Source organism: Plectrocnemia conspersa, unplaced genomic scaffold (genome assembly GCF_051122295.1).
Source record: "Plectrocnemia conspersa isolate PC_06_02 unplaced genomic scaffold, ASM5112229v1 ptg000013l, whole genome shotgun sequence".
In the NCBI taxonomy this organism is placed as follows: Eukaryota; Metazoa; Arthropoda; class Insecta; order Trichoptera; family Polycentropodidae; genus Plectrocnemia; species Plectrocnemia conspersa.
The window spans coordinates 29,156,736-29,183,059 of NW_028277177.1; the positions used below are offsets into that span (position 1 = coordinate 29,156,736).

The 26,324-nt window shown below is 34.8% G+C and overlaps 2 protein-coding genes and 2 long non-coding RNA genes across 5 annotated transcripts in view; 2 read left to right on the forward strand and 2 right to left on the reverse strand.

Annotated features, from left to right (window-relative positions):
- The first annotated feature begins 958 nt into the window (after nt 1-958).
- Nucleotides 959-5,809, forward strand: Polr3I (RNA polymerase III subunit I). Its single transcript, XM_088202597.1, has 4 exons — nt 959-1,086; nt 3,839-3,962; nt 4,032-4,184; nt 4,247-5,809. Exons 1-4 carry the CDS (start codon nt 1,079-1,081, stop codon nt 4,340-4,342), a joined length of 381 nt encoding a protein of 126 aa, XP_088058723.1. The 5' UTR covers nt 959-1,078; the 3' UTR covers nt 4,343-5,809.
- Nucleotides 1,886-6,943, reverse strand: LOC148227785 (uncharacterized). Its single transcript, XR_015812044.1, has 2 exons — nt 6,772-6,943; nt 1,886-2,388 (listed from the first exon to the last, which is right to left on the reverse strand). It is a non-coding gene; the product is annotated as an uncharacterized LOC148227785 (long non-coding RNA).
- A 2,211-nt stretch (nt 6,944-9,154) lies between these two features.
- Nucleotides 9,155-26,324, forward strand: part of LOC148227786 (serine/threonine-protein kinase 17A-like) — a 106,180-nt gene continuing 89,010 nt past the window's right edge. The window contains exon 1 of the mRNA XM_088203072.1: nt 9,155-9,361. Coding sequence (XP_088059198.1) covers nt 9,249-9,361 — 113 coding nt within the window. The 5' untranslated portion in view covers nt 9,155-9,248. The remainder of the gene's footprint in view (nt 9,362-26,324) is intronic.
- LOC148227787 (uncharacterized) lies at nt 11,442-15,058 on the reverse strand. 2 transcript variants are annotated; one of them, XR_015812146.1, is made up of 2 exons: nt 14,137-15,058; nt 11,442-14,041 (listed from the first exon to the last, which is right to left on the reverse strand). It is a non-coding gene; the product is annotated as an uncharacterized LOC148227787 (long non-coding RNA). The 2 variants fall into 2 exon arrangements; XR_015812147.1 differs by having other exon boundaries at nt 12,652-13,172.

Here is a 26,324-nt window from a genome sequence, read left to right on the forward strand (position 1 = left end):
ATAGCCCAATTCAAGTTTTTCTTTTTTAAATCTGAGCGGTGGAATACAAGTATTTTTTTGCGAAATTCATCTAATATAACGCTATATGATGAACTATAAAAAAACATTATGGAGTTATTTTAAAGTATTTTAATATTAAACACGTTCTTTATGAACATTTTTCTAAAAATTGCATTTTTACTTGAAAAATAATTATAAATATTTTACTTGAAAAAATCTTTATAACGCATTGAATACGTGTAATATTCTATCACTAATAACTGTATTTTTTTTAAGTTTTGAGGTATACTTGGGCAGGCTTGTATATTTTCATAAATATGTTTCATGAAACCATCTTTGTGCTTAAAGAGAAAAGTGTCACTAAGCCGTGCAAATTGATCATTTTGGTTACTTTAGTCATTAACTATACAGATTACTTAATTTTACAACTTTTTTTTAAAAATCAATAAAATAACGCGGCTTGCTTTAAACGTGTATTATGAAACTGAAATTTTATTCAAGGTATGCTGGTTTATAGGATTTAACAATACATTATTTAAATGTGAACGTCAGCACTTGAACAACTACAAGTAGATGAAATAAATAAATCCATTTAAAGATTTAGACATTACTACATGGATATTAAAAATGATAAATATTAAATGTAAGTATCTTAATTGTTTTAATTTCAATATTAAAATACGCGATAATTTCAGTGATTTTTTTAAATTTAAAAAGGTTGGCAAACTCTGTCTTTATATTTTTACAAGTATAATAATTGTTTTATTAAAATAAATAAGAAATATACCGCTGGACACACCAATGAATACTAATAAAATAGTACATTGCGAAAAAAGTCAACAATTCAAAATAAATTTGATAATTTCTAAGGACAGTCAGTATATTTTTACATCTTTTGAAATTTCTTTGTCTGTAAGTGCGTAATTTGATGCCGTTCGCAAACCCACGCTTGTGAAATATTTCGAGCGCGTCCGTATATTAACGCGCTGGCAACACGCGCACACATGTGCTTCGTCCTTGGCAGCCGTGAATTTTGGCGGTTAAGTTATTCACGCTCGCTTTCGATTGCAACGCCGTTATGGAAATGTAAGGTCGAACTATCGACAAATTCGACCTCATAAAAATATTGCTCTCATTTACGTTTCTTACTATGAATATAAATTTAACCTAAAAATAATGACATATTGACATAAAAAAAACGAAAGTTATACAATTTCACCCACGTGCTTTTGCTATGTATAGTTTTAGTTCCACTAGATAGTATATATAAATATTTATTTAATTTTATTCTAAAATTTAATTTTGAACAAATTTCTAGGATTAATTTATTATTTTTTATTAACTTTCGTTTTTTTTAAATTTATATACATACAAAATTTGATATGTTTCGATTTGTAAATATGTACATATTAGTCGCAGCCAATGCTTTTCTTACATTGAAAGTATATAATTATGTCCATACACTTGAATTATCAATGAAATACGAAACTTGAATGAAATTGTTAAAATTATATATTTGATATTAGTACTCGGAGTCACGCTTACCTCATAAAGAGTGTCGTTCATACCATACTTGCACATCCTAGCTTGATTTTAATTATTCACGAAATAAGTAAAAATATAAATAAAAAATCTAATCCGAGAAGATAATTATCATTCATTCTGATCTTCCATATAATTATATGCTATGTTATCGTGTTGACTGAAATTTTTCGAGTATTATAATGTAAATTTAATTGATGACTAAAATATATTTAAAAAAAAATTAAAGCTTAAATACAATCGTAAACATTTGCTCATTAATCATATTTTTGTGAATTCTCCAAAAGGCATTCGTGAAATTGCTCAATAGTAAATATTTTACAATTCTAATAATTCTTAAAACGATAAAAAATCAAAAAAAAAATATATTTTGAGATTACTTGAAATTTTTTATTCATTTTTCTGAATCTTTATAGAATTCTATATTTTGTTTGATTGTTTTTAAGCTGCAAAATAAAAAATTGCATTGTCAATATAGACACTTTTCTGCTAAAAATACAGCAATTAATAATTTTTAATTATAAATTATTATTGTGCAACAATTTTGAATGATGTACAGCTAGTATAATTATTGTTATATACCCTTGAAGTCCTTGTGTCGCATCTGCGTCTGAAAAATCCAATCATCTCCGAAGATTGGGTTGGACTCTAGATTAGCTGGACCCGACGTGAAGTGGGAAGTAGCTGCTTTCTCCATCTCCCCTGTCTGTCGGAGTTTAGAAGAAGTCTCTTGTGATCCAAATTAGGGATATAACGTGGAAGTTCTTAACCACTTCCCGGTCACAATACTTTTTTAAAAATGCTTCAAAAACTCTTTGCACAAGCCCCCTCTTTCCTATGAAGCCGCTGTAAAAAATTTAAAAGTATTTGTAAAAATTTAATTTTAAACAATAAAAATGCTATGATAAATTTATCAATAAATTTGCAGATTTTTGAGATGAGAATTCACAAAATACAAATTTCCGAATGAACTCAGGCATGACCAGGAAGGGTTTAATGAAGTGCTAACAAGTGAGTTCTGATTGAAAGTGAGGGCAGTAGAGAATTTATATGCTTGATGTATCTGGGAGAGGTTAATTGCTCGCTCCTTTTCGCTGCAACAGCCATTTTTAAATATTTGGGGGTGCAATTGAATTTTTTTATGTCCGTTTTATTATTAGAACGTTTGCATTGTGTGACCGTTTACCGAGGTTTAACGGGTTGGCGATTTGACAACCTGGTACTTGTCATTTCGCATTTCAACATGCTGTATTTATCGATATAATACAATAGCACTTGCATTTGTAAAGGTTCCAAGCGGTCGTTGTGATGCATTTACCTCCAACCGACATGTACAGGATGTGTACTACCGCTTGCTGGTATAACAGGCCTAAACGCATCATGGCTAAAAATTTTTGGTGTATGGCGATTCAATTTCAAACAGTAAAAATGCATGATAATTATTAATACAGTGATTTTAATAATATAATTATTCAAGGTCAAAGTTATGCTAACTGAGGTAAAGGTACATTCACACAATAGTCATATTAATTTTTTTTTTTAATTATTTGAACAAATTTATTTTTCACATAAATTACAATTAACTATCTGGAAACGAAAATATGCATTGCTCGACAGTATGCATTATAAAAAGATAAATATGTATACAAAAATTAATTAATTTTGGTTTGATTGCCATGATGGGCTAATAGCTGCAATTGGAACTGACTATCGAACTGAAAGACTTGGGTTTGAATCCCATATGGACCTTAGTGTTTTTAAATTTTATCGCGTCTGGGAGATTTGAATTAGTGATTATTATATAATTATAATTACAATCGATCATCACAGATTAGGCTTACCTAGATTTTCTTAATCCAACGGATGAATATTGTGATGATTAATTAAAAAATCGAGCTAGGTCCTACATATTAGGTATTGAAAGTTTTCTAATAATGAGCTATTTCAGCTTATATATCTTATGTTTTCAACAAAAGAAATATTAATAATACGTCTTTTATGTTCTTTACAAATTGTTCATCGAAAAACAGAAATTTAAAGATTTAAAAAATATGTACTATATGTAAAAGTATGAACTATGTTTTACTATGGTAAAGAAGTTGTCAAATCATTTTTTTAAATGGCATTAGTTCAACGGTAAAAGTTTTTATTTAAAATTTTGTTAGCCTGGCAACCATTTCCTAACATAAATTAATAAAAAAAGCATATTTCAATTCAGTTAACTCAAAAAGTGCTTTTACCTTTAAAATCTAAAATATAAAAATACAATTAAAATGTTTTATAACTTGATTTTCAGAATCAACGCTAATTCTGCATCGCTCTGCAATTATGAGGTTATGTTGGTTCTGCAAGAGATCAAAGACTCCAAAGAAAACAAAAAATTTAAAATGGAAGGCTCCTTAGCCACCGTAACCTACGAAGTAATTTTAATTTCTTTGCTGACGTCAATTTTTTTTAATTAAACTTAAATTTTAAAGTTATTTTTATAGACTCTGCGTTATCTTCAAGAGACTGAAAGCAAAAATCAGAGCAAAGAGCGAATAGAAAAATTTATGGATGGCATCAAATCATACAAACTGACAAAATCGGAGAAACTCATATTAGTTAATAATCTTCCCCGATCTCCACTCGATATACAATTGGTGTGTTCCTTAAAATTACCGATCAAAAAATATAGTTAATGCTAATGAATATATTGTTTCAGATGATACAAGAAAGTGAAGAGAGACTCAGCGAGAAAGAAGTCGAAGGAATAATTAATTTAGTGAACGAAATGTTTCCATTAGAGGTTTTCGAGTAAATATCAAAATGCTGCCTACTATCTTAAAATATAAAAGTGGATTGAATGATAAAGTTGTTCAATATCCAACTCGTGGCGATGGAATTGCGATGAATTTTTCCACGCACTGAAAAAGTCTTACGTGAAGAGAAATATAGTCTGCTAAATATCATAGAAAGGCAACTTCAAGGAACTATGTTCTTAATTTGACTTGAGTTATGCACAATGCAGGGTACGCTGATGGTTGGTCCTGACTTGTTTTGATAGAAAAATACAAGCTTATTGATGGATATAATTGGGCCAAACATATGTACCAAAAATTACATTTACCTAAATGAGCACTAAATCAATTTGTATACTAATAGTGATAATTTTGCCTGATTTTACGGTAAATCAAAGTGGTTATCAATTGCTAACACTAACCTCTTAACTCAAAAGCAACGTCAAGGACCGAATCAAGTTAGAAGAACAATGAGTACGAGATCCCCTGCAATGACTGCGATAAACATACATTGGGAAAACAAACAGATGCACCTCCACACAAGTAAACGAACACATTGGTTCGGTCTAAAACAAAAACAAACTCTTCCCTGGCTCACTACACACTCATGGAGGGACACAAAATCGCCTTCAATAACACAAAGTTAAATAATGAAAGGCACCGTGTCATCCGAGAAGTCATCCAAATTGAGACGATCCAACAACCTAAACCCAAGACGACGCCCAACGACTTACACCAGCCTGGAAACCCCTATTAGGGAACAGAAAAGTGACGAAGCAAGTTACCGGTGTCCCCCCTAAGGAAGTGAACGATGTATACAAGACAAGCACAAGACACATGCGACACGGAAAGATCAGCCAGAAGACCAGCTCAAAAAACAAATTCACGCGTAACAAGGAGCATGGCTTCATTGGCGTGCCATGTCCAAGACCAAGCAACCCCCTCCGAAAATAATCTCGACGCGCCACGTTCAAACACAAAGGCCAAAAGTCTGAAGAACAGCACGACCATCTCAATGCGCCACGTTCGGAAAAATATAACCACGAACAAGACCGCCACCGATGTGCTACGTTCAGACAAAAGGAATAGAAAACAAAAATCGACGCAGCAAATTTGTTCGACGATGGCTGGTGTGATCCAGCCGAAATATCACGACAAAAAACTATACGGGAACAATCCGAAAATACCTATATATATATATATATATCAGTGGCGTGCCATCCATAGATACGGTAGATTCAAAACGCCACCAGCATGAACGGTTGATTGCGAGTGACTCAGCCGATCATGTGATCGTGTTTATATTCGCTCGTGTTTATAGTAGATCAACCGTGCATGCTGGTGGCGTTTTGAATCGACCGCATATATGGACGGCACACCATTGATATACATATGTATCAGTGGCATGCGGTCCATACATGCGTTAGATACAGCGCATGCCTTGGGATTGTAATAAGATTCTAAAAATTAAATATTTTTATCACTTATTCATTTTTTTAATTTACGTAATTATGAAACGCGAGAAAATCGAGAGAACAGGGCGCATGCGTAGTCGATACGCATGCGCCCTGTTCGTAGCGAGTAGAATTTGTCGCACATACGCACTAGAACTTTAGCCGTTACACGTGATTATATTTACAATCTCTAGTATAGTCTTCTATGAAACTGTTCTGCCAGAGTAGAATTACTATTGAATTTTTTACATAATTTTTATGTTCATTTTCTCGGTTTGCAATGCGTCTATTAGGTCGGTTTCACACGTGCCGGATGGATTCGCCCGGGACCGGGCCGGCGCCGTGTAGTGGGGGTGGTGTTGTATGGGCTAGTACTGACCATTTCAGACGTGCCGGACGAATCCATCCGACGCCGGCCCGACGCTGCCCATACAACACCACCCCCACTACACGACGACGGCCTGGTGTCGGGCAAATCCATCCGTCATGTGTGAAACCGGCCTTAGATTGTCCAATGTAATTTTTTTCGCAATCTGCACACGGGATTTTATATACACCTTGAGATTCATTTTTTAAATGATCTTTGGAAGCATTGAACCAATTTTGTTTTCGGATTGGAAAATAATTCTGTTATCATGCTTCATTAGGGTTCTTCCGACCTTAACAAAACGATAGTTAACAAAACATTATCTCAACTCCACATATTTTATTTATAAAGGGGATTTCTACAAACAAGTCGAAGGAGCACCTATGGGTTCACCACTTTCGCCAGTAAGTGCATGTTATTTAATGAAATATTAGAGATCTTAATAAAATCTAAATATTAAATAAACTTTTGCCCCTCCCCTGGAAAAGTTAAAATGACGTCCCTGGGTATAAGTCCGTAATTATTACTTGTAATACCACGGTATTTTTGGGTAAATCGAGCTAATTCTCCAATGAATATTGTGGGAGGTTATCTATTTAGTTATTTGTTTATTCATTATGGTTAATACTTGACATCACTCTGGTGAAACTGGCGTGATGGCGGCGGAGGGCAACACGTTCTTTGGTGGACCTCGACGGAAAGACAACGGCCGATAGTACCTCATCCACCGTTCACTTGCATTTCAATAACAAACACGTAAACTATTATAACCTCTTTAATAAAAATACTTCTGCAACGATTCAATCTGTGTATAATTGCCACCTGTCGCCATCCATCCGCCAAAATATATATGTATAATAATAAAAACAAATTTGAAATAAATAATATATTTTACTAATAAAAAATGTAGATTAAACCTACAAATTGGGTTATATCACCATAGCCACTCAAAAGTTTGTGTATAATATTTCTCCAATCCTACAAAGAATTTACATTAAATTTTAATATTATTGCGCACTTTACTATGTACTTGCTGGCAATTTTTGGAATGTAGAATAATGCAAAGGAAAGTGACAAATTTTGGCTTCCTGCCGATAAAGGGTAAATAAAAAAGGACGGTATTTATCTATTTTTAAATTTATTAACCCTATTTTTATAGAGTTCGTCAAAATTTAGTTAATAGAATGTAGATACTTCCTTAGTGTTAATAATAACCAAATAGTAAATATGTTCAAGAACAGTACTTTTCTAGAACAGATTTCACTGTGAATTTGGAGAAAAAATATTCTTAACACAGTGCATATTTTTACAGGTGATATATTTACGATTTTTTTATTTTCATAAAATAAGGTACAAGCATTAATTATGGAGGCTTTAATTGCGAAAAATAAACAACGCAGTTCTATTTATGGTTGTATAAAAACACCGACGTGATTCACTTGGGAGCACATGGTATCAATATACAATATGGCCGACACAGTTCCGCATAATCTGAGTCGCTGCAGAACCATTTGCCGCCAGAGATTTCATGGATTCGGACTTGATCTGGTGGAACACCGAAACGATGGATCTGCACCCCCTCTAACAGTTATCCCAATTGACAGCCACCGGCGCTGACCACGTGACCCAGGAAGTTTCCAGCGCCGCTACGGGCCTTCAGTGAGAAGCCGCCAATGTGCCGCTGCAAATTAAGCCAAGCCGGATCACGTGTGACCCGACGCGCATCCATAGGGCTGTACCCACGCGACTCAGAGCCGCTAACGCATGTCCGGGGCCTTGCGCTCGCGCACCATGAAGCTACACCGACGCACCTCTGGGCCCCCAATGCGCTCCCGAACATGCGCGTTCTGATCGCACCCCTTAGAGCTCTACGCGCCACCCGTATCTACACTGGTTCCACGATGCTAGAAGCGAAGTACGCCACGCACCGCTGGAGGCTGTACCCTTGCGCCTCGTGGAGCCCTATATGTGTCTCCAGAGGCCTAAAAGTGAGCCTGCGCCCCCACCGACAAACACCGCCGCGCTCGCCATTTGTCATCGGATAGTTGAGCCCGCGCGCACCAAGCTGTCATCGGATAGTTGGGACTCGCGCCACCACAACGCCGCGCGCGCCACCTGTCGTCGCTTTTCACCATACCATACGTCGCGACTTTGTTACCTTTGTGCTTCCAGCGTTTAATTTTTTTTCTAAACCAGCTCCACCAATCTCACCGTGTATATAGCAGCAACGCCAAAGTACCCCTTCTCTCTTCCTTGTTAAATTCCACAGTTATAAATTGGTAGGGGAGAGTACTGTGAGGGCCTATTTATATATATTTATTTAGGTTTTATTATGGCGTAAACTTGGCGGGCTCGTAGGGCTGGTGCGTGTCTTGTGCACCGTTTATCGGTCATAATATATTTTAACGTGTAACTTAAATTATATTCAATAAAAATACTACCGCAGCGGCTCAATCTATGTATATTCGGTCGCCAATACCAATCATGTTAATCATCTCGGTTATATTCGCAATGATTTTGTGTTTTTTTTTTATTTTAAATGAGTTAGTATGCAGTCCGTGTACAATAATTAAACTAGAAAATATGCAATTGGTCAATAGTTTGGCTTACCATCCCTTGATTGTTGAACCTTGTTTGTTGGCAGATTTAGATGCTATGCTTAATTAAAACCATTTATTTTTTCCGAAGTAAAACATAATTTTTGTAAAAATTAAATATGTAAGCAAATTAATCTAATATTATTTTTGTTAAAAAGAAGATATAAATTTGAATTAATTGGTTAAGGGTGCTCTAGCATCTAGTCTGCTTCTTTTCATATAATGTATTGTTCCGTTTTGTTTAGAGAAAGTTCGATTAGATATAAATAGTATTTTAAAAATAATCGTTCGATATAACCCCACCGCAGAAAAAACATTTTTGTTGATGTTAGAGTCGATGGCCGCCGCTAGATCGGTTTCGACGGAATCGAATCGTTCGCGCACGCCGATCGGTGGGGCGTGCACGCCGATCGTAGAGTGGTCGCAGCTCTCGCGCTGTACGGTTGTGCGCGGTAATCCGTCGTTCTCGTCGGCCGTTGTGTTGTGAGTTTGTTGTGCATCTTCAGACATGACGTCGGCTTCGGCCGGGCTGTTGCGATTGCGGCCCGACCTCCTCGACTCGCTGCTCCGCCCCGGGCCCATCTCCGACGTCTACTTCGTCGAGCAGACCCCTTTCGCCAGGTGAAAACGCAAGCATAAAACTTTTAAAGTATCCGATTTAAAAAACCTTAACCCCTCGAACCGTCCGTTACAAATACAAATGTTTGTTGTGCTTTGCGACCGTTACGTGGGAATACGACGACGAGAACAAAATAAAATCCGGTCATAATAGCCGATTTGTTGTGCATTATTGCGCAAATTTATTTATTTTTTAAACTTGAACGTCGTTTAAAATGAGTTTATAGCCAACTATCAATTCCCTATTAACTCATCGTTTTTGACGTTCAACGTTTTTCATATCATCTGTTTATATTTTGGTTTTCATCTACGTAATAATGTAATACGTGCAGTGCAACTTTTGAAATTTCTTGAAAGTAGTAATTTAACACATGAAAACAATATACGTATAACTTTAACAATTTTATCTATCGAATATTACAAGCAGAAAGACCTGGAGTCGAGTGTTATATACTAGTTACTTAGTAGCTGTTGATTGTCTGTTGAATGCACTCGGTGCCTTTGTATTCTCAGATGTTTTTAGACGAAGTACACTTTTATGTATACGTCATTGAAAATCTTAATTATTTACTTGCACATTTTCTACATAAAATTGAGTAAATGATTTGCATTTCAAATTACTACCAAGTTAATTGAAGGACATTTGTATATTATAGTCAGGTTGATAAATAAATAATTATATTATTAAACAAATACGCGCATATATTTCCATTAAGTAACAGAATGTTTATTGTTCAAATTAGTGGAAGGTTTTTTCTATTTTATCTTTTTTTTCAAAAAAAAGACGTATTAACGAATTCCATCGCTCATTACTATAAATATGACTTGAAACGAATAAAATTGTATAATCAATATAACATGTTCAAGTGTATTTGTGCAAAAATATTTTCACAAATTGAAAACAAATTTTATCTCAAAAACAGCGTTTTTATAATCAAAAAGCTTTTCTCAAAATCGGATTGCACATTTTTGTCAATAAAATAATTTAATTTGTGCATTATCTTAAATTATATACATATTTTATTAAAGCATTTTTCGGGTCAGAATTTATATTAAATGGTAAGAATTTTTTTTTCATTCAGTATTTATTCAGCCAACTTATTTAGTTGAGTTCGCAATATTGTCAGATGTCAATCCAAGCGTGCTCTCAGCCGCTCTGTCGTTATTCCCGCTTCGTTCTAACTTTCTTAAATACCTTCTCACCTACATACAATTAAATAGATTCGTTGAGAGTTATTCACGGGGTGTTGACTGTTCTGACCAATGTTCACTCACTCGGACCTAACCTGTGCAACAACTTAGATGCAAGCGAGATATTTTATAAAATATTTCTAAAATAAACAATTTATTGTATATTTATATTTATAAATGTTATAATATTTTTTAATTCCCATGATCGTCTTATATTTTTATTCTGACCGTTTTAAGTTTATTCTGTTCACGAACAAAATAAAAATGACCGTTAATAAAATTCTGATCGAGATATGATTTTATTCTGACCCAAATTTGATTTAAATTCTGTCAGAATTTTTAATAACATCAATTTTTACTTTTTATACTTTTACACGGAGCCAACAATTATATTTAAATAAGTTCAAAATGTACTAAGCATTACCTTATATAATTAACCCTTTTAGCCGTGAATTTCGAAAATGCGTACATTACCTAGTCAATGTATGCACTGTTAAATCACTAGTTACAGTATACTCAAAATAATATATGAAATGTGTAACTAGTTATTGTACGCTTTCTATGTGTTTGTCATAGTATTCAAAATTTAATAATTGATTTATTAAATAGGGTAAATCTTGTTGCCAATTCATACAATCCTCCTTTTAAGTAGATTCGTTGCGGAGAGTTATTCGAATTCGTTGACGATATAACTCTGACCCTCAAAAATGGTTTTAAAAAATACCATATTGTGTAATAATTATAAAAAAATACATTGCGGTCTATTCACGCAATTTCGCGTGATAGCGAAACTTTATTTTTTGCCTAAATTATTTACCTCAAGCTTGCAAAAATATCGTTCGAACGTAAGAAAAATTATATATTTAAATATTTATAATTATTTTTGTAAGATGAAAAAAATGTAAAAAACATAAAAATATATTCATTCAAAGTTTTGTACAATTGCTGACCGTAATGTGTTAACGCAATCAACACAGATTTTTTGTTATAATTTACTATACAATGTAAAAATATTATGATGTTTTGTATAGCTGTTATTTTGAAACAAGATTATATTAGCTTTACCAAAAATAACTTTATTGGAAAAAAAATATGATGCAATTCTACATACATATATGTAAATCGATTTGTTTTATGTTTGTAGCAGAATTCTTGTTGCACCTTGTTATTCAATAATCAAGAGGTCGCTCAGAAAACATTATTTTTAATAAAAATGATTTTAAAGAAAATATATTTAGACGTTTACTTTGTTGTAGTTTTGTGTACCAGAATTCCATGTCGAGTTCCGCCTAAAAATAAACCATCCAGTACTTTTTTTGAGATCTCAACTCAATCCATGCATTTCTGAGAAATCTCATAAATTTTTTTTTTGCAGTTTACTTTCCAAAAATCTTCGTGGGCTAGTTATATGTCCCAGGCGTTGCTTAAACTAGAAAATGTCACAAAAGTCGGTATTTTGGTAGGCAGTGTTGTTTTTTAGATTTCGCGTCACGTTCGCCATGTCTCCGCAAAGGTTAAAAGCGCCGTTTTTTCTCTTCTCTTTCACAGTCGATAATGGCTGTTATGTAAAATTGCGTTAGTCGATAATTGCACAGAGAACCAGAACGTTGGCATGCGGTCTTATATCGCGGTGGCATATACCCGTTCGAGTGAAATGAAACCTGAACTCGGAAGCTGCCGTTTTTCTTCTAACCATACCAGACCGGCGACTGGCTGAACTTCTGCACACAGACATCTCATATCGCCACTATTTAACCAACGCATTCCTTGCCACTTTATTATGTTTACGTACTCTTATCTGAAACGCAGATAACGCGCAGATATCGCACTCGTGGGTCTTTTTAACTGAAAGACGACTATCCAAACGCCCATGTACTACAGTATATGTAATGTTTACGGCGCTTCCGATGACGTATTCGACATTGCCAAGGAAAGTGTCTTCTTCCCACGGTCGTCGTCCTTTCGTCGCCGCGTGGGTCTATGGTGTTTTTTGACAGTTTCGCGTGTCGTCGGTGACCTCGTCTGGGACGCTTCGAGCTGACCTCATGGGAGCATCCAACCGCACAAGGAGCACGTGCTTTTCGCCATCTTGCACGAGTCACGTGTAATTGATTCGTGTAAATATTCGTGACGAAGTTTGGAGCAATTTCCTCCAGTCCTTACTCGATGACATGAGTTGCTTAAATTATGTTAATGGTAACTTTCAAAGTCCTACTTGTTCGTTTCTAGACATGCTAGAAGTCCATAAACTTCGATCTAGAGTCGCTTTCAATCCGTAAGTAGATTGTTTTACACGATGGCACCGTTTGATCGATGAGAGACATTGAGGATTTGAGCTTAAACACATGACACGCGCTCTGTAAATGGTCTTCGGTTCTGTCCGGAGCGATTTTCTCAGGTCGCGTCGTTTCTTTTCCTTTGGTCGACGTGTCTCCTGTATTGTTTTCCAGCGGATGGGCGGGTGGGCGTCGATATAATTAATTACATAATCGTTACGAGAACGCCTTGGTTGTGGCCACCGTGTCGGCGAAGGTCGCGGCTGCGTGGTCGCCGAAGGTTTCAGGAAGTCTCCTTTGTCTCCCTGGTCGTAATCTAGGAATACTCCTCTTTGGAAAACCCTCAACTATCACATGTTTCTCCATCATAATTTGCATTGTTCATGCTTTGATAACCACACGTATTTTGGTAGTTGTTTAAATAGATTCGTATCTATCTACATGCCTTTTTCAAACATTCCTCAGTCAGAAAACCAGCTTTTTAATATATGTACGTTCTTATTCCCACGATCTATCCTGATCAAAACGTTGATCTTCAACAAGCTGTGTTATCAATCGAATGAATTCTTAGACTACCATGCCATAAGGTCGGAATAGCGTAATATGTAAGGTCTTGACTGGAAACTAGGGCTCTCAATTGAATATTCGTTAATACTATTTTGAAAAAATATTAGAATGTAACAATTTGCCGCTCCGAAATCCATGATCCTTTTTGCGTCTTTTGTTTGAGACAATGAGACGCTTCTTCTCAAACAAAAAAATATTTTTACGCCTTCGAAAAACATTTGTAAATATAATGTTTATCGACGGTGTCTACTATGACCGAAATTCGCAGAATTCGTTCGTTGAGCAAAACAAAATGTTACAAAGACCCACCATTTATTATCGTTTAACGCTTATCTCAAAAACAGGTCTGCGTTTCAAGACGCAAAGATTTTATTTCAATTAGTTTAATAATTCGACATCGAGTAATTTATCTCTAATTATTTGTTTATATGCAAATCTGCACAAAACAAACGCCGATAGGGATCCGATCTTTGTGTACATAAAATTCCTTCCAAACATTTTATTAGCTATATACATATGTACAATAAATTTGATGAAATTGTTTATTTAAAATGTTCCATCAATTTTGCTGAATTAATTCAATCGCAGCTGATGTAGTATAATAATATAATAAAATGCAATAATTGACCCCAGGGAGGGATGCATGCAACTTTCGTATATTCAAGAAATATTGAAGATTAATGTATTAGTATTTATATATAAGTTAGAAAATAATATGTTACCAGAGCACAGGCGGCCCTCGACTTTCGCACATAATTGGTTCCTGAAAATGTGTGCGAATATTGAATGTACGAAAGTTGAGGAAAGTAAAAATAATTGAAATTGTGTTTTTTAAAATATTTATTTATCAAGTAAATATAAGATGTTTAAGAGGCGTTTAAGAGACACGTTTAAGTGGGGTTTGCGGGTGTTTCCTTTGAAAAGTTATCAAGGATTAAATGTTTTCCACTATTCTTTTTCTTTTCTTCATATAGTATTTTATAACATGCTATGTTTTTATTGATCGCCCCACGCACTTGAGATATGCGTTCTCCGTTTACATTACAATCTTCCATAATATTTAAAAACTTGTCAAGGTGCGTGAAGGCTTCATTAATATTTTTCATTGTTAAAGATTTTTCCAAAATAAACCTGTCTCATCTACATTAAATATTTGGCTAGAGGAATATTCTCCATCTTCAATAATTTTGGATAATTAGGAAATAAATTCTTTTGCAGCATCTTTATCCGCATCAGCCGATTCTCCAGTAAATTTCATATTATGAAAAGAATACCTCATTTTAAAATTGTAAAACCAACCGTTACTTGCTTGAAAAATTGTGTTAAAATATTTTTTTAATCTATCATTCCAATCTTTGTGCAAACTAAGCTTTTGCTTGAATAATTGAAATACTCAGAGGGACATCTTTTTGATGTTGGTCATCGATCTACGATGACAAAGATTTTCCATTTCATCCATGTTTTTTTTTTGCTGTGTTTTTTTGGAAACATATCATTAAAGATTGTGGAATTATTTATCATTTTCCACAATTTTGAACGTATTCTTTATTTATATTTTTATTTTGCAAAATTGAACATATCGTAGACCTGTTTGTAACATACGAAGGTCCGATTGAAGCAAAAGATTCACCTATCAAAACGTTTTTTAAAAAAAAAATTAAAAAAATTGTTTTTTTAAATGTGCGAATTGTGCGAAAGTCGAGGGCCGCCTGTAATTTAAATTTTAAGGATAGTTAGGTATAAGAAAACAAGTACGGCCAGGGGAATATTATACGTAGGTGTGATTTTGTATAATAATATTCCCAGGACAATCCGCAAAAATAAAAATGATATAAATGGCTATTTAAATTTTATTGACAACTGCTAAAATGGAATCACTTCCTAAAGTTCATTATGGTATTCCATTCGTCTGATGACGTGCTCATTGTTTACCCTTGAAATTGAAATTGTTTAGGGGGTGTTCTTTAACTAGAAAACTAGTACATACATTTGCATGTCGCTTTAAGTAAGTGCGTGCCTCAATGAGAGCATTTGTCGCGTCGTTATAAAGTCGTTATATAAAAAGGACGCTGTGCAATTTCCCTAAATGGGTTAATAATCTCATATTTGATATGTTAATGCCGAGAGTCGTTACTAGATTGCATGGACATAATTGGTTTGATGTGTGACGCTAAACCGATTGGCTTGATTAAATCGTTGCACTGTTTATTACTCAACTAGCGCAGAAAAAAAAGTTCATCGTTTAAGTTGGCATTTCACCATTCGAGACGACCTACTATCGGAACGGAGATCGGTTCGAACGTCTTGAACTTTTCATCCAGTGTTCGGGTGTTGATATTTTACTTGAATTGTGCATCCTTAGCTCTTTTCCGGTCCGGATAATAGCGAACAGAGCGTCGCCACGAAAGCCGACGACATCCGCCCCGTGCGCTATTTCCATCGGCGTGAAAAGCACACACTCGATACTCGAAGACAGTTAGTTTCGAATCGTAAAAACGAAAGAAGACAGCCGCCGTCGTTCCGGCGGGCAATTGACAGAACAAAGGGGGAATAATATGCTCTCGGCGCGTTTCTTAATTAACATCGTACGCGGCTATCTAACGCAGCCTCGATCTTATCGCGAATTCTCTCGATTAGCGCCATTGTCTCCGCGGCCAGGACCCGAGAATTTTTCCTTCCATTATTCGGATTCTTCGCTCGGTCGAATGTTTGCGCAAGCCGTATGCAAATCGAGCGTCGCTTGGGCAAATATTGAACAAAGCTGCACGGTCGTTGTTGCCGCGGCTTTGTTTGGCAAAAACACAGACTAAAAAACAGTGTTTTGGTCCGAGACATGTCACCGTGCCAGTAAGTGTGTTAAACGCGCGGACGCGAAACCTGTTTGCGCTATTATTATTGTGTGTGTGTATCTATCTATCTATCGACGCAAACATCGGCCGGTCAGATGTTTGATCTTCATTATTGACTGGAATCAAACACGAACGTTAGGTCATCATTGCCGATCGTATTGATTTTGCGCCTTGATAGTTTTTCGGTAGAGTTGAAAGATTGTCGGCACTTTGGCTCGATTGAGATATGATTGCGTCACATCCAATAACGTACTTCATTTTTTGCGATCATTATAACAACTTAATGTAAACCCCTTAAACTCCCATGTAAATAGTTTAGCGATATTTTGTTATTTTTTCGTTTTGACGATTAAAGAACAGACAAATTTTTTTTTTACGACCAAAAACATCTGGAATTTGTAAAAAAATATTGACTAGAGAAGCCATGGAAATCTTTCGAAATCATTTTATCTACTACTAAATTGTCTATTGATGTTACTCACAATGTGCTCAACACTTCCAGCAACAGTTCTTACCGAAAGTCTGAGAGATTGAAGTATGGCTACAACAATAATTCACCATCGGTAAAATGGCTTAGTTTAATTTATTTTTGCGAAAAAAATCCGTTTTTTAAAAAAACTTTTCTGCAAGTTATAAAATCGTGTCGAGTGCTTAGTCTGATAATGTCATCGCACAATTAACCTAATGCATTGTTATCTAATTTGATTTGTCGTGCTTTAAAAGCACGACATTCGAAGTCCACTCTTTTCTAGCTTTGACGATGACAAGACAAATATAAACATGGGTAATGAGAACTGCGTATCGCAAAGAGATTCTGTCGAATTATAATTGCGTAATGTCACAGCGGAATGCGAAGCAATATGAGCACATTTCATAAACCCTCAATTCTATGGTTGGCCATTCAATTATAGCACATATAGTTCCTTCGAAGAAATTAAGTGCGATAAGCGACAGTACAGATAATTATTATGCTTCAATTTTAGTTGATGTTGATAGAAATGAAACAAATAGCTAAAATCATTTAAATAAAGGTACTGGTCGGTTTTATACCGGCCACTGCCGCGCTTACGCATGTATAACGAATACATTTGGCGCATGCATAAAAGTCATTTTAACACTAGACTCACCGACGGATCATATATGTTTCGCAGTTATAACAATAAAATATGATTAGTTTTAATTAAAAGGCATTAAAAACCAAAAAATCACAAATGTTTTGACTTGTACATATGTTATAATGATTTTCAATCTGTGGATCGCATAAGATCAAAATTAAAAGCATAAAATTTGTTTTATTTCTAGTTTAAAAAAATATTTACGAAGAAACTGAATATTTTGAAACTCGATATAAACAAAATAAAAATCTGGTTTTGAGGATTAGTTGACAAATTGCATTGATTTTGTTTAATACTAGTTTATTATCACGGCGATACGGTCAAATTTAACAGTTGCGAAACGTATATTTGCTGTTCAAACCCAAACCTAACCTAAACTAATATAATAATAGTATTTTTTTATAATAGGTTTGGGTTTGAACAGTTTCGCAACTGTCAAATTTGAGCGTGGCGCCGTGATAATAAACAAGTATGTACTAAAATTTTTTGGGGTCAAATTTATTCTAAAAAAATATGTATTTATTTATTTATATACAATTATTAATTATAGTTTTTGAGGAGATTCGTTGCAGAGAGTTATTAATTCACTGTTCTGACAAACGCTCACTCAATCCCGCTGATTCGCATCTAACCTGTTCACACTTTGAAACGTATTTATGTAACAAAACAACAAGCGGCAGCGAGTGAGCGTTGGTCAGAACAGTGAACACCCCATGAACACAACAAAATATACAATCATAATAACAGGCAAGTAAAGTAGACCCCCTTATTTGGGTTTCTGTAATTAGGGGACTAGAAAATTTTTACGCAATACTAATTAGGCGCGTGTGGTGAGATATCCAACCTTCGGCTCGCTCGGACACCCAAATAGCACGTCTCCAATTTACCGTGTTCTTGGGGAGTCGACTGTACCGAAAAATTATCTTATAATATCCATTTTTCTTGAGAACCCAACGCGCAATGCATAATTTTTCGTTGAATCAAAATCAATGTATTTCGGTCAAATAATCACAAGCATTTTTTAAATTTTATTTTATTTATGTTGAGATTCAAAATATTCAGTTCTTTATAAATATTTTTTAAACTAGAAATAAAACAAATTTTATGGTTTTATTTTTTTCTGCTACCCACAGATTGAAAATCACTGATAATATAATTTTTACATAATACAAGTCAAAACTTTCGATAATTTTTTGATTTTTTATTTATTTATTTTAATTATAAAGTTATCATGTTTAAGCGGCGAAAAGACACGTTACTCGAGTGTTAACATTACTTTTGCTCGTGCACCCAATTGCTTCAGTGTATGCTTGGAAACGTGACGATGGCCGGTATAAAATCGACCAGTATCTAATTTTATAATATTCACATTTTGTATTACCTAAAAAATAATTATTCACAAATTCACTGTAAATGGATTTTAACTTTTGTAAGTAAGCCTTTGGAGTGTAAAGGGTTAATATTTCATCAGTATGCTTCATAGAAATACACTGTGTCGGCAGCGAATATTATATTATATTGCTGATTTGAATATGAAAAAGTAATCCATTCTTGTTGGCAAGTCGATTAAAATGAAGAATTGTTTAGATCTGATGATGTGAGAATTTTAAACCTATACCGCTCCGTGTGATTATAGCGCACCTCACGTGTTGCGCAATGTCAATCGCTATTCATACGCCATATAATTAAAATGTTATTTACCTATATTAATTTCCCATAACCGACTCTTGAAACGTTGAAGTGTTATTCGAAATTATAAATAAACCTCTCGGAGTGAGTGGTATTCCGTGTTCTTTGGTGGTACGGAAATCCTGTGTGTATCGCCGCTGTATAAACATCCACGAATACGGCGAATGTCGTTTATTGAAAGTTCAATGCCTTGATAATAAATTGTATATTGGTCAATAATTTTACGAAATTGAAAATCAGCACGAACCTCCTTTAAAAAAATTTGAGGCTACGCGTCCGATATATGGGCGTTTACGCGTGGGTTGTTATAATCCAATATAGTTTTTCACATTTGCCAGCAAAATTGTTTATGCACTTAAAACGTAAACGTACCCACATAAAGCGACGGAAGTTCGTCGACTTCCTAGCCTCAAGCCGATTATGGTTTAATGCCTTTATAAAGCGTCGCTAACGCTCTTCGGAATTTATGCGTTTGTTTTTATAATTATGACGAAAAAATGCAATCATCGCATATTTCATGTGATTTTTGGACGTCCTTCTAAAGCAGTTTCCTGATACGTGTTAATTAGTAGATGTGTTTTTGACTCTTAATTGGCTCTAAAAGCGAGGACGAGTGTGTTGTGATTTTTATTGTTTTCTAGTATTGTTTTCCGGCATTCTCATTGGACACAACGTATCTGACTGATATAAGCAGCTGCTACGCACAATTTAATTCCCATAAACGTCGCGATGTCACAGCAGTCAATTGAGACTGATGATGATCTGCTTAGTCGCATTCCCGTCCTGATTCAAGGATGCCGCTGTAGGAGCGTCTTCCGGCATTTTAGGTCCACGATTTAGCAACTCATCGACCGTTGGAAAGTGGTCATCGCTGACAATTGGGAAATCCGCGTTTCGTCATTCGTCGAGTTGGGTCAATACCTTACATCTTGCGGAGGTAGTCTATATTGTGTATTGCATCTCTCCTAAGATTTGCACATATCATCGAGATGCTCTGCGCGGGGGAGTTAATCCCTCCCGCTTTGGAAGCGGACGATCGTTGACCATATCCGAGATGAACTCTCATAACCGTGCGCTTTTACCGTTAAGCCCGCCATATCGAACGAAAAATTCCAGTTACCTAACGTTTGATTAATACGCTTTCGTAATTCGTTCGACTAATAAAAAAGCCATTCTTGTAATTGCGCTCGTCTTCTCGCGCCGAAGCAGATTGATTTTTTTGTCGTCGATCTTTGGAAATATTCGACAGACGTAATGGACCTCTCCTGCTTACGCGTCATCGCAGTCGATCACATCATCGATTGAGGTTTTCTAAAGAACAGGAAAAACGTTTTAGTATTTAGCGCAAATTACTCTTCGATTGATGTTTTAATAGAAATGAGTGGTTCTCTATAATTATGCAGATGCGGAGCGTTAAATTGTACATAGAATTCTAGTTCATCATTACGGTGGTAAGTGCTGAATAATTTTCCATCGCCAGTATAATAATTGGCCTGAAAATATTCACATTCAACAAGATAAGATTACGAGATTTTTTAATTTACAAAGAATTGTATTTGTAACTTTAGAAAGCAAATAATTCGTCACAAAAAGGGTTTTCCTCTTTTAAAATAAAAATTATCGTGTTATCAGAATTAACGTGAAATATATGACTCCAATCATATTTAACTTGTCACACATCTAAATTTACACGAAGGTCTCAAACATATTTTTTTATTATCCAAACTTCTTGGTATTCTTGTATCAATCAAATAATTGGAGACGATTTATTCCAGTATCATTTTTGAAAGTTAATATTACTAATGTTCAATTAAAAATGAACACATAATTTATGCTGAAGCGTGTCAATTTCTGCATAATGTTTAAAATGCTTATTTGCAGTGTTTGCTCAAACATCTCGGTTAATAAGGCACGTGTCTTTATTTTGTAATTCCAGAAATGATGGAAATATCGATTCGCATAAGTATGTAAAAAATCATCACTATTTTTGCGATGACTGGGTGTTCTTATTGCCGCCTTTGATGAATACCGGCCGACCTGAGCGCTCGGGAAAGTAACTAATATATATCCAATAACATCTTTAGTACTACGGGAGATAGGGCCGTTACAAGCTGGGTGCCCTCCCGAAGGGTTGGACTCGTAGGGCCTTGTTACCGGTAACGTCAGTGGTGCACGCAATGTATAACATATAGTTAAATTTCTGCAGAGACTATTCATTTTTTGACGTTGTTGCATAGTTCTCGGTCACGTCCTCTGTTCTTGCCTATAAAGGCTAGGATTGGAGCACTTACCAACTCTTCACTGGCAATGGCCGTTCAACTACTATATGGTGCATCAATTTGTTGATAATTTCATGTGCAAATACCAGGTCTCTGGAGTCGAAGTCGAAGTGACAATTTAAATGAGAAAAAAATAAAATAAAATGACCCTCCAAAAATATATAATCTGACCTGAAACGAATAATATGTGCATTAAAATAAATAAACTATGCATTAGCCTTGTTGTGGTTTTCGCAACACATACATATATTAAATTGTAATAATACATATATATATATAAGATATTAAAAAATGAGCATTAAAAAAACTATTTTCAACAAAAAAATATTAAATTGCACAATATTTGATTTGTAGTGTGAACTAATTTTTTCTATTAAACTAAGATTTAATATGATTTTCAGATTCGTTTCAGAACTTTTGTTAGGTTAGGTTTGGATTTTGTACACCAATTTGGCGTTACGCAACTGTTACAGTGAAGTTATATTTTTAATAGTATGAATATAATTTAATGCTCATTTTGTAATATCTTAATGCGCAATTCATTCGTTTTAGTGCACAACAAATAAAATGTTGCTCAATCTAATATTTTTTATTGAACATAAATATATTTATTTAATGTTCATTTTTATTATTGTAACACACAGACAATCCGTTTTATGAAACAAAGTATTTACTTAAACGCACATATCACTTAAAGTAATTTCTTATTAAATCGTACTCTTTGTTTACATGTCAGGTTACGATGGTCGTAATTTTAATAAATAAATATACGTGTTTGTTATCGCTGTAGTACTGCGTCTTCATAGCCTACAAGTCATATTGAAGATCTTGTTGAACTCTTGGGATTCAGATTCTTATTAAACCGTTTTATGCTGCGCGCCACATACGGGGCTCAGTCGCTACGCGAACGTAATGCCAAGAGCCACATACGGGGCTTTTACATAATCTGTTACGCTGCGAAATTAGCTGTATTTTCAACGTCGCCCAATTTTTAATAACAAATTTAAATTGGCGTGGAACTTGACTAAAACTATTTCTGTTTCTCAAAGGCTAAAACGTAGTTAGGTAGGGTTGTTCCTCCGGTTCGCGCCTTTTTATTAATACTTCTCGACCATATTTCACGCGTTAGATGCTTGTGTGACATGCAAAAAATGGTGAAAAGATTATTTATTATTGTCTTATATTTTATAAAAAAAAAATATAAATTTTACTCCGTATAAAAATGTTAGTTTGCTAATAAAGCGAAAATTAATTAAATATTGTATTGTTATGACAACCCTTCGATTTTTTAAAAGCTGTGACCCCAATGTCAGTAATAGCTGGCATTGGGGTCGTGTACTACGAAATATATTGTGGCACGAAAATATTTGTTGAAAAATGTGAATAAATATAACACTGCTAATTTCGATTGAGAATGACATTTCATTGGTGGTATGAAACTCATCCAATCATTTAAGCTTTTGTTTTTAAATATTAGTAAATTTTGTCAGGAGCTCCATTGTTTAAGAAGCCTTGAGCTTTTTGAAAGATGGTATCTGGAGCAAGAATCGTGCTTTGGCCAACGCGCAGAGATGCCATATGGTCTCGTTGAAAGTGTGCCCGAAGACACCTGCCCTCCTCTCCGCTCGCACCATAGAGATCAATAAGGGACCGAATGGAAGCTGGGTCACAATAGGGTCTGAAAGTGGTCTCTCAGCTGCCGCTTTCTTTGTCGCCCGCCCCGTCGCTGACCGAGATGCCCCCAGCGAGAGATCTGCAATGACCGCGATCCGATTGTAGGTCGGCCCCTCTGTGTTCTCACAAGAACACCACCGCGACCTGGATCGCTCTTTTGTGATTTATTATTTACTAAAATCGCGCAGCCGGCCGGCTGTCTTCCTTTCTCTATCTCTCCTACGACAAAGTGGATTAAACCACGACGCCGCTGCTCTCAAAGTCTCCGAAGATCCTATCTAATCTAAAAAACGAAAGATCTCTCCCGCAGCTTCGTTTATGTAACAGCCGCTGTTACGTCGCAAATTTAAATAATTAACGCTCTTACGCGCCACTAATGCATGTAATTTAATAAAAAAAATTACCACCACAAAAGTATCGAAAATTAGAGGTGAACGTCCACTTTCGTTATGGTGTATTGCCCGGCGATCCGTTATGCGCAAATCAATTTGAAATTTCCATGATTAGATTGCTTTATCATCCGATACGTGGAGATGAGTTCGCGGATAACGAATGCGTTTTAGCATCGGTAATGGGCCACCGGCATCGGCGTGATAAATGAAGGTTTTTTATGCATCTTTACGATTTATACCTGACTCGCAGGAGGCGGTATAGATCTCAATCAAGGTCTGCGAAAATATCGCCGATCCGATCTGTACGACTCCACATATAAATCAGTCGAAAGCTAAGCTTTAAGACTACGAAAAAATGGGTGTCCAAATTGATGTATTTATTATGTCTGCGTTGCTGCTGATTTGTGTGATATTATTTCTGGATTTATTCTGAGAGCTTTTCAGTTCTTGACAATCTATTACAATTTTTTGACGCACCTATATACATATGTATGTTATCATGGTTGCAATATTTGCGATAAATTAATTCTATACCCAACTTTTTATTGGTGATTTGATAACTTATCGCTTTCGAGCTCATGCTTCGCGGCCTTGCGATAAATTGCGGTGTTGGCAGTCGAAGTGTTTTATTAGTATTTATAAGAATAAATATATGTATAAGCGATAAGAGTGGTAGATCTTTTTATACAGAGCGTTGATTGTTATAGCAAATCATTTGCACTTTCAAAATCGTGACGTCGAAAACAATAATAATAAGAGTCCGGTAGCCAATCGATCACGTTTCGAAATGTTTTTTATGGATATAAAATATTACTACACATAATCTGTATAAGACTCGGTTCACGCGAATGAGATTTCTTGATACGGTTATCGGTTCAGTGTCACAACAACTGATGAGAAAACCGTAGTTGATGATTGAAACGTTAAATAAAACATATGTATATATTCATATTGTTTAAAGTTCAGTTAATATTTATGGCAAGAACTCTATTATAATAACGGAACATATTTCCATACTAATTACTAACACTTAACCAACGGGTCAGATAGTTTATGCCAGTTACGTTCGCTAATGGTAATCCACGGGACGGGTAGAATCTACCTTTTTTACCTTATGACTTAACTCGCTTTGCAACACCCTTTTTATTTGAATACGCAATAATCCTTTTCCCTTTTATTTGGGAGTTTCACCAATTTTCAAACACAAATTTGTGAAAATATTAAAAATATCTAAATGCAGACTAGAATGTGTAAATTGGTGAAAGATATACATCTCTGCGATACCTGTTATTGTTTTACATACCATTGCAAAAATATTGCCCAGCGACTACTTGCTTTCTCACACAAATATACTACGAAACGTCATAAAATACATTGCAAACTTTTTTTTGTCTTTATTAAGATCACATAGACCAAAAATAATTACGGATTATTAACCTATTACTTCCCGAAGCTTTTTGGATTACTGTATCTAAATATCGATTTAATGTTGTTAATATAACATAATAAAAAAGAATATGTTACGAAAAAATATTTTTGCCTTTGAAGCAAATATTCTACAGTCCTATAAAAATGTATCAGATTCTTCAATTTTCGTAAAAGCGGCAAAAACTTAATTATCAGATTTTGGCAATCAGGATTTGAATTTGGCCTGAAAAATGCATGTTATTTTATGAAATCAAAATATTAAAAAAACGACTAGGTACTAATTGGCCAAGTTATGATAACTAAAATAACGTCCCTGATTCTAAACTAGAATTTCTCGGGTCATTTAGAAAAAACACTCGATCTAATTCAAATATATAACTTCAGTAAAATCGAATCGGAATACATTTTCACCGGTAGATATATATTTTTACCAGAGCAAATATAATTTATCTGGCAGATGCTAATAAAATTGCATAAATTCAACTTTTCCATACATTTACATACTTATAATTATGTATTTACACACGATATACAATTGTGACAGTGAATGAGTATTTTTCAGTGAAATTATATTTTCACTAGAAAAGTCCAAATATATTTTCACCGGTAGATACGTATACTATATATTTCTACTACTGAAAATATAATTTAACTGATACGCGATAGTGAAATTATTTGCTGTTCTAAAGTGTACGAAACTCAATTTGACAGTTGCGAAACTTCTGTTTTCTACTCAAACCCAAACCTAACCTAATGAAAAAGTGTAAAATGTAAACTGAGCCAACTTAATCATCTCTCAGGGGAAAATAAACGAAAGAAGAATTATAGTTTGTCTGCATTTGGATATTGTACTATGTTTTAAAATATGATAATTATCCATACCATATACGTATTACTATGGACTTCTGATATGAGAGGGCAGATCAAAATTTATTCAAACCAAATTTTGATCAACAGGAAGGCGCAAAAACGATTATCACTTCTCAGAAGTCAAAAATTCACGTCAAAAGCAATGAAGTTGTGTCGGCGCCGTCGCAGTGGGAACACTCACTGCGACGGCGCCAACACGATTTTATTGCTTTTGACTTGGATTTTTGACTTCTGAGAAGGGATAATTGTTTTTTACACTTTCATATTGTTCAAAATTCAGTTTTGTGTGCTATTCTCACTTATTGTGAGTCGTAATATTGTTATTAAAAATCTTTACTGCGACGGCACGATTTTATTGCTTTTGATGTGGATTCCAAAAAGGGAATGAATTTGGCTAGAAAAATGTATGTCATTTAATGAAATACTATGACTTAATAAAATTGAAATATTAGAAAAACGCTCCCCTGGAAAAAGCTGAAATGAAGTCCATGGAGGATTAGGAAGATAAGTGAAATCTAAATATTAGAATAGTAAAATTGTAAAATAAGTGCTGTTGAAAGTGAAACTATCTGGAATGTTAATTCACTCTAGTACAATAGACCAGTGGTTTAAATAGGTAATTAATACCCGGTTCAA